This window comes from Poeciliopsis prolifica, unplaced genomic scaffold (assembly GCF_027474105.1).
Source record: "Poeciliopsis prolifica strain line A6 unplaced genomic scaffold, Auburn_PproV2 SCAFFOLD027, whole genome shotgun sequence".
Classification (NCBI taxonomy): Eukaryota; Metazoa; Chordata; class Actinopteri; order Cyprinodontiformes; family Poeciliidae; genus Poeciliopsis; species Poeciliopsis prolifica.
The window spans coordinates 4,073,602-4,086,539 of NW_026562402.1; the positions used below are offsets into that span (position 1 = coordinate 4,073,602).

The 12,938-nt window shown below is 44.0% G+C and overlaps 1 protein-coding gene and 1 long non-coding RNA gene across 4 annotated transcripts in view; one reads left to right on the forward strand and one right to left on the reverse strand.

Moving 5' to 3' along the window:
- The first annotated feature begins 809 nt into the window (after positions 1 to 809).
- LOC129371644 (uncharacterized) lies at positions 810 to 7,164 on the forward strand. Its single transcript, XR_008607177.1, has 3 exons — positions 810 to 912; positions 988 to 1,079; positions 7,086 to 7,164. It is a non-coding gene; the product is annotated as an uncharacterized LOC129371644 (long non-coding RNA).
- The window catches only part of flna (filamin A, alpha (actin binding protein 280)), a 49,553-nt gene continuing 37,806 nt past the window's right edge, over positions 1,192 to 12,938 (reverse strand). Inside the window, exons 31-49 of one of the 3 annotated variants that reach the window (XM_055048344.1) lie at positions 12,276 to 12,299; positions 10,976 to 11,223; positions 10,477 to 10,548; positions 9,764 to 9,863; positions 9,181 to 9,321; positions 8,957 to 9,085; positions 8,510 to 8,683; positions 7,408 to 7,569; positions 7,124 to 7,327; positions 6,884 to 7,036; positions 6,686 to 6,808; positions 6,319 to 6,585; positions 6,105 to 6,242; positions 5,709 to 5,824; positions 4,785 to 4,917; positions 4,526 to 4,702; positions 2,962 to 3,180; positions 2,688 to 2,885; positions 1,192 to 2,435 (exon numbers count right to left, since the gene is read on the reverse strand). In XM_055048344.1, the coding sequence (XP_054904319.1) occupies positions 2,251 to 2,435; positions 2,688 to 2,885; positions 2,962 to 3,180; positions 4,526 to 4,702; positions 4,785 to 4,917; positions 5,709 to 5,824; positions 6,105 to 6,242; positions 6,319 to 6,585; positions 6,686 to 6,808; positions 6,884 to 7,036; positions 7,124 to 7,327; positions 7,408 to 7,569; positions 8,510 to 8,683; positions 8,957 to 9,085; positions 9,181 to 9,321; positions 9,764 to 9,863; positions 10,477 to 10,548; positions 10,976 to 11,223; positions 12,276 to 12,299 (2,963 nt within the window). In that variant the 3' untranslated portion in view covers positions 1,192 to 2,250. The remainder of the gene's footprint in view (positions 2,436 to 2,687; positions 2,886 to 2,961; positions 3,181 to 4,525; positions 4,703 to 4,784; positions 4,918 to 5,708; positions 5,825 to 6,104; positions 6,243 to 6,318; positions 6,586 to 6,685; positions 6,809 to 6,883; positions 7,037 to 7,123; positions 7,328 to 7,407; positions 7,570 to 8,509; positions 8,684 to 8,956; positions 9,086 to 9,180; positions 9,322 to 9,763; positions 9,864 to 10,476; positions 10,549 to 10,975; positions 11,224 to 12,275; positions 12,300 to 12,938) is intronic. The other 2 variants (XM_055048345.1, XM_055048346.1) reach the window with 2 other exon arrangements.

The window sequence follows — 12,938 nt, forward strand, 5'->3', positions numbered from 1 at the left end:
TGCACCAATTCTAGAGAAGTTTGGCACAAACACAGAAGAAAACCAGAGGACACAAGCAGGACAATCAGGACTCACCAGAACATAATTACACAGGAACCTGAAGTTACGCTTGTCTGAGAAGTTTATCAAAAAATTTTGATGCAGCATGAGGAATTTAAAAAATAATTTCCAGAGAAAAGAAATGTCAGATGGCTGCCCAGATATCCATACATAGATATGCACGGCATGGAAAGAGAGAAAATAATAGGAAACATTCAATTAGATCAGCATTGAGTGTTTTTCATGCCTTTCTTGATTTTACTTAACTGATGTTGCTGCAAAGCGTACAAATGTGAAAGAATTTATTAAGGCTTTCGAAAATGTCTTAAACTAAAACAGAATAAACTGAGTGCAGCAGTTCGAGGAACTGAGACGGTTGAATTTTATAGGAGGTTGAATTTCAGACACTTATACCATCAACAAACCCAGTGATGAGCAATTTTCATTTTCACTACAGACTTACTCATATTTAATATTTAATGATGTTTCCGGAACCTTTAAAGAAAACTATCCAATGCATCAAAGATCCTCCGTCATACTAAACAGAAGGCGCACATTCCTCTGTGCTTCATACCAAACATACTTGCAGTACCTGTTGACAAAAAGCTCAGTCTAATCTACAGTTCTAGTGGAAGTAGAGTTTAGCCAGCTGCATGTTTACATTTGTGATGGTAGGACAGAATCGTTCATTTCCTGGCTTGTTTTCCAAACAGCAGGCAGGTGGAAGGGGTCTTATGGTTGCCATGGAGACCCCTACCAACCTGCAAGAATTTGGTTCTCAGCTTCGGTCACAGATCAGCTGAAATATGAACATTTTCCTTGGTGGAAGTGCTGTCTGACGCTCACCAGGGTCCTCAGAGCTCTGAGCATCAGGTTTTGGTTCAAAGTTGCATTTAATTTTAAAGTTTTTTAAATTGAATTTACATTTTGTTTTGAAATTCACTCCAGATGATACCGAGCCGTTCCTGGACGATGATGTTCAAGATGTGAATCAGACCAGATATGACACCTGAAATGCAAAAGAGACTCATTTCATAGAGGTATGCGATTTGAAGGTCAACATAAACACTCACACCGGCTCCCTCTGGTGCCACAGTCAATCAGTACCAGTTAAAAGTGTTTCATAAAAATGTAAATAAAAAAAAAAACAAATTTCTGTTCGATTGAGAAAAATACTTTATTGTGTATCAAAATACTGTCTTACAATCACTTTAAAAGCCTTTTTTTATTTTGGACAAAATTCAGTTATTTAGCTTCAAAATACAGATAAAGGCACAAAGCAGAGGTATGCTCTAATGGAGGCTGAAATGCAAAACAGACTTAAACCGCAGCATCACCTTTGACTTTAAACCCTTTCGACAAGTTTGAAAACTTCCCTTTTTTTCATCGACTCAGAACTGTTTCTAAACCAAAGAGTTCCCCCAATCGTAAAGGACACGCGGAGCGCACGCTGGTGTCTAACGTAGCCACACAAAGCGTCATCTTCCAGCAGCCGTGTTCAGAGAAAGCTAAATATGTGTTAGCACACCCTTTGATTTCCTGACTACTAAAGGACAGCAGTGGGTAAAACTGGATCACACTAGCAGCAGATTAAAGACGATGACGGATGATCGTAAAAGCCGAGCGAGGGTGAGCTTTGACTGGGCCGCGCTGCAACGGACAGGCTGAGTTTTATACAGACACAGGTCAAAGTAATGTCACTGGAACACAAAAATAATCCAAAAAAAAAAAAAAAAGGGTCACTTATAAACCTTTGTCCTGTGATTGCTCCTCTAGAAGCTCCTAAACCCATTTTTCATGTCTGTAAGAGCTCCTCCAGTGTAAACAGTAACCTTCCATCTAAAGCTGGGGACCAAAACCTGCAACTACAATATTCTGGCATTCTGCACTAATTTAAAGTCAACACGTGGCTGAAAGTGTTAAATACTGTGATAGTTTACAGTGATCAAAGGGCCGTCTCCGCCCTGCCCCCCTTTTTCTGAAGGAAACAAGCATTCACTGTGTTGCTCTTTAAACTGGCTTACAGTGAAGAATAACAAGCATTCACTGTGTTGCTATTTAGACTGGCTTACAGTGAAGAATAACAAGCAAACTGGCTCACATGAGTTAAACTGCTACCACACAGGGAATCTTAATTTGCAACAATGGGAAGACTTTGGAGCCGTAAGCGGCCACCAGGTGGACGGGACCTCCGGGTCGCTGCGGCGGCCGTTAGACAGTGAGGTGGTAGGGGCTGCCAGGGATGTGCTCGTCGCCCCACTTCACCACCAGGATGTACTCGCCCTTCTCTTTGAGCTGGTAGCTGACGTTGTACACGCGGTTGCCCATGTGCTTCACCAGGATCTCCTCGCAGGGGACCTTCGGACCGTCCACTCCGACCAACAGCATGTTACGACCTGCAGAATGAAAAAGTTTCAATAAACACTTTGGCCTGGATCTCTGTGGCTTTAAAAAGAAATAAAGGGAAGCATCATGAGTCATTTTAGTCGGAGCAGACCTCTGGTTCTGATCTGCATTCCCAGAACCAAAGACAGAAGCAACATTCAGCTCCTAGTCACCACGAATCTAGAACAAACTTCCAGAAAACTACAAAACACCTGAAACACTGAGTTTCTTTAAATCTAGATGATTGAATTATAAAGACTTGCCTGCTTTGCTGCAGTCGACACAGAAGTTGTTCTTCTGACCAACAAACGCCTTGGTCAGGCCCGGGCCCTTCGCCGTCACCTTGCTGGCATCTGAATGAGTGGGAGCCGCCTGCTGAGAACTGCTGATGGCGCGGGTCACGGGGTCAACCATGACCGAGGAGGTTTCATGCATGCTGTGGCTGGACACAAGCTTAGAACCTGGAGAACAGAGCAAGTCAGGGGCGGCTGCGGCTCACTTTAACGTTTCAAACCAAAAGCAAAGACCTTGCTTCACCTGTAATCTTTGCCTTGAAGGGGCTTCCCACAATGTGGTAAGGGCCGCCGTATTTGATGGAGATGAGATAGTTTCCAGGGGCCATCGGGGTGTATGTGACCTTGTAACCCTCTGGACACTCCACACAATCCATCTTCACTTTGGAGGGCCCATCAATGGTCACAGCGAGGGCCCCCGGGCCTGCAGTGCTTGTGTTTACTACAAACTCGCATGCAGTTCCTAAAAGCAGTCAGGACAAAAGTGAGTGGGACAATGAACAGGGGAGGAAAACACAAGGCTTCTTGAAGCTGCACAAAGTTACTTTAAGAACTCCTGCAAAAGCTACTTGACCCTTTTCACCATGCAGAAACTTCTAACTATGTACATATTAAACATGTCCTTATTTATGATGCAACTTGATATCATAATGACATAAAACATGCAAAAACAAACTAAAGATAAAAGGGTTTCTAATGTTTAGTGCTGAGAAATGAAGCCTTAAAGTGGCCAGCAGGGGGCAAAAAATGTAAAACATGAACAAAGGTTGAACGAGGTCTTCTCCTGAGTTCCCCAGAAAACATGAGGGAGGGTGCAGGAATGTAGTCTGCAGCATTTATGGGTCTTGAGCTTGAACCCCTCAGCTGCACAGGCAGATGGAAATGGCTAGAAACATCTTGAGATGGTATATTATTGTCTCTACACTGGAACACAGTGGATTATCAGCACAGAGAAATATTGGACAATTTGTCTCACTGCAGTTTTTTTGTAACCTTTGCTTCTTAATTCTTATTTCTTTTCCATCTCTAACTATAGAGCAATAACCACTGGTGTTACTTGGGCAGATATTTGTGGGACTCAGTTAAACATTTATCTTGCAAATTATCAGTACCCAAATTTGTTCCGACTGATTTAGCTCAAGCATCATCAAACATGTTCTTTAGCAATATAATTTTTGCTTCAAACAGAAACCATTTAGAAATGCCGTTTAGTGGAAACGGCTTTCAGAACTCCCACTATGAACCAGCAACAGCAAACCAGGGACAACAGCTAGCAGCTAATTGTTTCTAGTTAAATTTTATTTGTCATCCCTTGTTCAAAGTTTGTAAAGCTGTGACAGTCGCTAATTGTGTTAATGACTTCCATTAGCAACACAAGATAATGACAATGCATTTTCTGGATTTTGCATTTTCAAAACAAAGCACTAAGATGCCACCCGAAAGAGGTTGCACAGTAGAATATGTGGAAAAACTGATGCAATGAAATGTTTTTATGGAACGACCAGGTTTCCATTTGGGTCTGAACTCCATCTTGTAAAAGCCATTCTGTTAAGCTTCGCAGCTACAAACTTTAAAACCTTCATCTTGAACCCACATTTAAAGGGTGCCAATTGTTTCCAATGATCCAAATCCTGTTGCAATGTAATTTTAAAATAACTAAAAACAGAAATGTTTGGAAAAACTGGAATTTACGGGGAAGCTATTGAATAATCATTGTTATAGAACCTATAACCTTGCACTTATGTCAACCTGGATAAAAACTAGTTGCACACTCTGCAAAGACGATGTACATGATGGCGGTGCGCTACCTGTGGTGCCTCCCTCCAGTCCCGGTCCGTAGGCGGACACCATGCCCGGATCTCCAGCCTGGCCCGTCTCCCCGACGCGGATTTTAAACGGACTTCCTGGAATGTGACTCCCATTAAACTTGACGTCGATCAGATAGAGGCCGTTCTCTCTGGGGATGAACCGGACTGCATATTTGTCTGGACAAGGGGGACAGCAGAGCCAAATCACACGGAGGCTCCCACAGTCCTGCTGGCTCTCTGAAGGATTCTCCTCGGTTACCTTGATTGATCTCCGTGACGCAGCACTGCTCCAGCGCGCCGGAGGGACTGTGGACCTTTGCGTCGATCACACCCTTGGCACCGTTGAGGCTGACGGCAAACGATGCTGGCTGGTTTACCTTCAACCCTGACTCCTGCTCGACAACAAATAAACTCCAACACTGAGTCACAAGCTGGGATTACTATTCAAGTCAACAGCTGCTACCAGAAGTTTCCTATTTATCTTACCTGGAGGTCGCTAAGAGGGCTAAAGAGGAAGGCTGTGTAATGAAGAGACAGAAAGTGGAATGGACCCGAGAGAATCAGTGGATCTGGTTCTGGATTTTAGTTCTTTAGCGTTGTGAAGGAGCATCAGAGCAAAAGAGAACCATAGAAACATCTGTACAACCAAACTCTAGATTTTCTAGGATTCTTTTTGAAATCAATGGAATATGAGGTTTGGTAAAGGCTGCGTGTGTGTGTGTGTGTGCGTGTGTGTGCGAGAGATCCAGGAGACAGGGAGGGAAAATAAAACAGCCCGTTTCTAACCTCTTTAACCCTTTAGCGCCCTGCCACAGCTTCAGAGTGGGAAGGCTGTTGGGAGCCTTTAGAATGAGGCACGAGAAACACACACAGTCCTCGAGTTTCCCAGAAGCCCCTGAACTGCCCTCCCATGCAGCATCAGCTCATCATACAGCTTCACCTGTCCACTCTAGTCTCACAGCATCTACTCACTGTTCTCTCCTTTTCTACTCGTCAACTGACATGTTCGATTAGGTCGTTTAAAGCCCCAAAACTAAAACTGCTCCACTTCCCCCCATCTCCTCTGGTTTGATACCCAGATGGACTGAGCTTCAAGCTGCTGCTGCTGCTGCATGGCGGGCAGTGCACTGCGGCCTGGTCTGGTCTGCATGCACACGGATGTGTGTGTGTCTCAGAGCCTCACCTGAAGACTGGCAACAGTGAGGCGGCGGGCGTCGTCCGACGGCGAGGCCACGGGGACGATGAAGGGGCTGTCGGGGATGTGCTCGTCATTGAAACGGATCGACACCTCATAGTCGCCTGCAGGACGACACAACGGTCAGAGTCACTGAAGCTGGTCGACGGGGAGCAGTCAGTCACTCTTGGGAAGTATTTGTTGGAGTTCAAAATGACTTGAAAAACACGTTTCATTGTTCAAACAATTTAGTTTATTCACAAAGAGCTTTTTCATAGTTTTTGAAAGCGAAATTGATAAAAATTATTGTTAGATGGTTGGGCCTTATAAACAGAGCTCCATGTTTAACTCCTGAGCATAAAAACCATTTGATTTGTTGCACATGCTCAGTGCGTCTCGTCTCACCCGGCTCCTGAACAATGTAAGACACTCCACTGGAACCGTCCTTGCGGTCCTCGAAGGTGATCTCCGCCTTGCTCGGCCCCTCCACGGCGATGCTGAGGCCCCCGGCCCCGGCCTCTCTGGTCCATATGCTGAACTCGGCTAAGGAGCAGCACAGAGGAGTCAGTTTCACCGTGGGAAAACGCAGACTTCTCACACACACATTGATCGCACAGACCTGGTACTCCAGCCTCGGCCCTCTCCAGGCCTGGCCCACCGGCGCGAACTTTGTGGGCTCCACCCTCACCCAGGGGCCCGACGGTAAACTGGAAGGGGCTGCCGGGCACGTGCATGCCGTTGTACTTGACGCAGACCGTATGGACGCCCGTCTCGGTGGGGACGAAGCGGATGCAGTAGGTGTTGTTCTCTCCCTCCATGATGTCGGCTTTGTGGACCTGACCTGAGGGGCTGGTCACCTGGGCCGTCATGTCCGCTATGCTGATCTCTGAAAGAAGAGGGGTTGGGGGGTAAGGAGGAGGTCAGATCACCAACAGAACAAGTAGACGTTTGGGTCTTGTGATTTCCCAACTTCCTGTTTGGGTCACCTGGGATCTTGAGGCTGAGGTCACACTGGCTGCCCACGTTGGCAACAGAAGCGGCTCTCTTCTTCCTGGTGATGCTCTCCTTCATCCTGCCCTCCCCAGTCACCTTCACCGTGAAGGCGCTCCCTGTGTGCACAATCCCTTGGTTCAGTAAGCCAAAAGCCACGTATTCCTGACCTTTAACCCCTCACTGATGAGCACCTGGCACATGTTGGTCAGCAAATTTGATGTTGATGATGTAATTTCCTGGTTCTGTGGGGCAGTAGGTGACCTTGCAGGTGCCATCCTCCTGATCCTCGGTGTTGATGTCCACTTTGCTGGGTCCCTCGATGGAAAGGCTCAAGCCACCGTATCCTAGCAACAATAGGCAGAAGTTAATATTCAATTTCCTTGTTTTTTTCAGATGGAATAATTTTGTCAAAATCTCCTCTGGACGTTTACCCGCATCGCGAGTGTCGATGATAAACTCTGCTGGCTCGAAGGTCCTTGCTTCGCTCAGGCCCTGTCCGCTCACACGCACACGGCTGGCGTCGCCGATCTCCGATTGGCTGATCATCACAGAGATGGGGCTGTTGGCGATGTGGCGTCCGTTCTTCTTGATGTTCACCAGGTGCTCGCCGATCTCCTTCGGCACGAACGAGACGCCTGACGGAATCGGCGGCGGTTAAAGCATCGATCGCATTCCTGCAAGAAGTTACCTGTGGAGCGATCGGCGGCGGACTCACCAACATGGCCGTTCCGCAAGATCTTCAGCAGGCAGGGTTCCTCGCGACCCGACGGCGTGGTGAGGGAGGCGGTCAGCTGGCTGATGTCCAGCTCGCCGATGTCCAGAGGGATGTCAGCAGCCGACCCCACCTTCAGGTGGGACATCCGCATGGAGTCGTCCCCTGGAGACGAGGACAGGCTGATTAGAACAAACTCCACACGTCTGGACGCCCACGATAGAGTAATAAATGCAGCAACTATCATATTTGTCAGCAGTATGTTTAAAGTCTTTTTTACATTTTGTTCCCATTCCTGCTGCCATGGTTCATGAATTCATGTGATCCATTATCCTCATAACTAAAGTCAGTGGGCGGGGCTTATAAACCAGTTAAGATGTTTATTCTGGAAAAACGTCCAGGGCACTTTGACCAGTCAAATGTCATTTATCAGCAACTTCTTAAAATCATTTTACTGCACAATGAAGGAAATAAACCACAGAATAAATACAAGATAAAAATAAACATTTTGACAAACTATGATCTGAGATTTCGGATATTTTTGAAAAAAAAAAGAAAGATAAATTTCCTGTTTTCTTTTAATTTGCAAAGAACTTCAATGATCTAAAGGTTTTCTTTCCAGTTCTTGTTTTCCTGAGATTTGGCCATAAAGAAGAGAATCGTTTCTTTTCAGTCCAGCATCTGGCTCTTCTCTTTTCGCTAGTTTATACTTCAGTAAGCCATTTAACTCTGACCTATGAGTCATTCAAGTACACACCTATTCACAGCACTTAAAACAAACAAACAAAAAAACTTCAACGCCTACACTTTCATTGAAGATCTCACAAAAACAGATTGTTTATAAAAATATTCAGCATAATTTCCAGTAAAAAAACCTGGAAATTAAGATACAATTAAGATAAAGCAAACATTGACACGTGTTCAGAAACTATCTTCATAAAGTAAGAACTCCTAAAGAAATACCCCTGAAGGAGGATGACTGCAGAGATAAAACACTAATTTGTTAAATGCTCCTGCCAAACGTCAGCAGTCATGACATGCGATCTGAAAGGTTGAAATGGACATAACCACTAACTTGACTGCTGGGTCAAAAACGCAGCCTTACCAGTGATTCTGGCAGAGAAGGGGCTTCCTGGGATGTGCTTGTCGTTATATTTGACCAGGATGCTGTAGTCCCCTGGCAGGACAGGGAGGTAGGACACTGTGCAGGTCCCGTCCTGGTTGTCCATGCAGCTGATGTCTGCTTTGGATGGCCCCTCGATGGCCAGAGAAAGACCACCTGCGTTGGTATACAGCCACACACAAAGTTGTATTTTTGTTTCTGCAATATTCATTCTCATAAACACAATCAAAATACGGACTATTTGTCAGGTTTCTGCACAAAAGCGAAGAATCTGACTTCAGTTTCAGCGGCAGTCGATGTGCAGACAGTTACATATACATTGTGGAGGGAATAAAAGGTATGTACATGTATGTGTAGGTTTTACATACACATGATCAGCTTGAATTCAACGTTTGTGTGAACACAGAAGTTGGTGTTATTTCTGCATACCCTCTCCAGCGTCTTTAGTGTCAACAGTGAAGACGGCCGGCTTGTTCACGGTTCCATGGATAAGACCAGGGCCGTAAGCACTGACATTCCCGCTGTTCATGTAGTCCACAAAGAACTGCAGGGGGCTTCCTGTTGATGGAAAACGGAGAAAGGCATGAAAAACAGCCATTTAGGCTGTTTTGATGTACTGCAGTAGCTGCAGCTATTTCAGAACTCTGATGTACCGGGGATGTGGATGCCATCATATTTAATGTCCATCTCATGCAGACCGGCCTCTGTGGGACCGTACTTCACGGTTACGGTGCCGTCCTTGTTGTCGGTGATGTCGGGTTTGGCCACCTTGCCTGATGGCATTCGGACTTCACCTTCAAAAACAAAAGCAAAATAGAGGCATATGTTGTGACTAGTGGTTTAGTACTCTGTGCTTCTTTTGAGAGTTTGTCTCATCTTGTACCCCATCTTGTCTGGGTCTTGGACATTGAGGGCTCTGGATTTTCACAAGACCACAACCGTGGAAATATCACCAAATAGCCAGAATACTGTCTGGTTTATTTAACATCCTTGCTTTCATTGGCTGCAAAACACTCTGATTCAAATCCATCAACAACATGACTCCTTCCTAAATATGTATTTTGTTACTGCAGTCAAAAATCCACACCCCAAATAACCCCAAGAACCAACAGTCTTGGTTCTGTCTCTGCCTCAACAGTCTGGTACTGATTTAGTCTTGGGTTAGGTGGTCTCGACTATCACTTGTAGCCGGTCTTTAGGAAATGGTAACGACAGGATTTAAACTTTATGCATTACCTGTGATCTCTCCCTTCTGAATGGTAAATGGGATAACCAGGTCAAAAGGTCTGAGTCCTGTCACGTCCAGGCCGTTCATCCCAACTGGTCTGTCTGTCGCCTGAAAGACAGAACGGAAATTTAAGGACTGCAGACGATGGCGCGCTTCTCTGCTAAGCCATGTTGCACACCATCAGCACAATGCAAGACAAGAGAGGTAAAGCTTCCAAACACCAATGCAGGGATGAGACTACATGGAATGAAATGACAAATGAGGATTATGGTCAAGACGATGGCACCAGCACAAACTGCGAGAACAAAACTAGTGGGTCAGAGACGAGAGGAAGAGGGTTCTCTTGAAAAATCGCTTTGTTTCTTAAGCGATTTCCACATGAAGCAGTTAACAACAGAGCTGCACAATTATTTAATAAAAATATCTGAGGGAAATGTAAAGCTCTCCCACAATGGGGATGTGATATTGTAAAGCTCAGCTGCACTGTTCATGTGTTGGAGGATGGATTCAGTTTTTCACATGAAGGGAACAAAGTGATAAGAAAAAGGCATCAGTATGAATGAAACACCTGCAAAGAGAGACAGACGCTGAGTCTGATGAAGTGAGGCAGTGGGGGATGAAAACAATGACATGGAAGCATGACAACTGGGGCAAAAACAAATAATAATAAGGCAGCGAAACACAAATGGAGCTCAAGACCAGCTTGATGTTTGTTAGGTACCCAGGGCTGTTGAGTGTAGTATTGGGGCATTTGTCTCTGCTGCATGAGCTGGTCTGATGGTCCTTCCAGAGCCTGGGAGGGCCGGGAGGTGGTGAAGAGAAGGCACAAAAGATGAAGGAGTGAAGTGTGAAACAAAATGATTTAGGGAACACTCATACTGCCAGAAGACTTTCTAAATAATGACTTTGTAAAGAAAGACAGAAGCATCATTGCTTTGTTCTGCTGAAGGACCTGGCACATCTGGAGCAAAAGCAGAAATACTTCAAATGGAAACTTTGTGCTAATCTTTTCTAAAGAAATTGAAGTAAAGCCAGAAGGTCAAATCTCTGGCTTGAGAGTCCAGAGATTTGTCTCTACAAATATCCGATAAAAGCTTTTGAACATGTAAAGTTCTCCAGTTTCATTTAGGTTCCTCTTTTAAAATCAACTCATCTTTAGCAATCTTAAGCCAAACATTTAAGAAAAGCAGGGCAATGCGACTGCAGTTTGAGCAACTCACCGTAACTTGGAACGGACTGTTGGGAATGTGCTCCCCTCCGAAACGGACACATATTACATACTCTCCGGGTTGTGGTGCGGTGTAGAAGATGTCAAAGGTGCCGTCCTCATTTTCGACGACGTCCACGTCAAGCTCCGCCCCTTCGGGCGTGCACACGCTGCACGTCACCTTGCCTTTCCCAGCAGCTTTGGCGTCAACTGTAATGACTGTCTGTTCACCGATCTGAATAGTTGGACCAACACCAGCGCCTTAGGAGAACAAAAACATACATAATGTGATTTGTTGTGACAGTCTGATATGTAGAAAAGTATGGAGGACTGAACATGCCAAATACCCAAAATCAAGCCAGTTTAAGTGGATTACATTAAATACATCCAGTTATAGATTGAAACTATTTTGTCATTTTGGCTCTTCAATTTGCTGGAGTTCACATTTTAGATTAATGGGCTTCATTCATTTTTACCTTATCTTTTTGCATTTCCATACATTTTCTAAGTGAGTGAGTTTGTTCAGAATGTGCACTTGGAATGATGTGAAGCCATCTTACAAAAAATATTTTTTTTTTTTGTGATGTTAAGTACAAAACAAAGAACACCCAAATTAAATGAGATATTGTAGTTTAAAGGTTGAAATAAATTTCCAAAAGTTAAAATGCATTTCTGTCAAAGGTGGTAAACTGTAAAAATGAAAAAAAAAAATAATAATGAACTTGGCCAAGTAAAACATTGGATAAAAAAATTTAATCTTGAATATACACTACTATATATATATATATATTGCAAGGTTGGACTAAAATATGTGAATACTTTATGTAGCACATTACATGCTACAAGGTTAAGACATCTTTATTTTGATGAACATTTTTAGTTTTGGCAGGTTCATTCCTCCATACAGCTTCCCAAGTTTACCGTCATAAAAAAATTGCATGCACATTCCAAAACCATGAGGCCAGGTTAAAGTTGGGTCAGATCTAGTCATGTTATTCAAGTCTCATGTAACTTTGTAACCAACTAGTTAAGTTTCAATTTAATCTACAACTATAACTAGATTAGCTAAAAGAGCCATTCCACCATGCCATCCTATTGACGCTGTTAGTCCTTTAGTCCGTCCAATAAAAACATGAGTCAGGAAGTGTTATGAGAGAAGTAAATGAGTTTGAAAGAAATGAATAAATAAAGCACAGGATGGGACATTCTGTAAAGGTTTGGTACCACTAATTCTCCATGCGAAAAGAAAAGAAAAACAACAAAACAACAGAGAGAGAGCAATTCTTCTGTTACGAATCTTTCACAGGGCTTACCTAAACCGTGACCGCCGATTGAGACTGATAAAAGGAACGGTGAGAAGCAGGGGAGCAAGATAAAAGAAAAAAGGTGACAAATAAAAGACAGTCAGATAAGGATGTGGGGGTGATGGGTGGCATTAACTGTGCTCCAGACAGTTGGCTGAAGAACGGTGGTGGTGAAGTGCATGTGTGTGTTTCTGGGGGAGGGGCAGGGGGGAGTATAGGTGAGGTGCAACTGAGGAGCACAGCGTGAGCAACATGACATACCAATGCACAGAAAAATGAGACCTGAGCAGCAAATAAACACTGATGGACATGTTGAAAGGGAGAGCTCAGTGCAACGCAGCTGGAGAAAACAAAGGCAATCACACAAACACAAGCAAATGAACACATTAAGTTCCTTCACCTGTCAGATTCAAAACATCTGCAGTCACACTGCTGTCAGTGCAAATAAAGACTCGTCAATATTTGCAGGACAGTCAGATGACTGCATTAAATTTACAGTTGATTTTTTTTTTTTTTTTTTGAAAATGTTTTTCAAGTTTTTGATACAATTTGAAGTTTTCTTAATTTGCTTGTGTTTCATGAATTTGTACACTTTTAGATAGCCGGATCTTCTCTACCGTACAAATGTTTCACATTTGAAATTTATGCGTTTTTATACTTTTGAAAAATTGT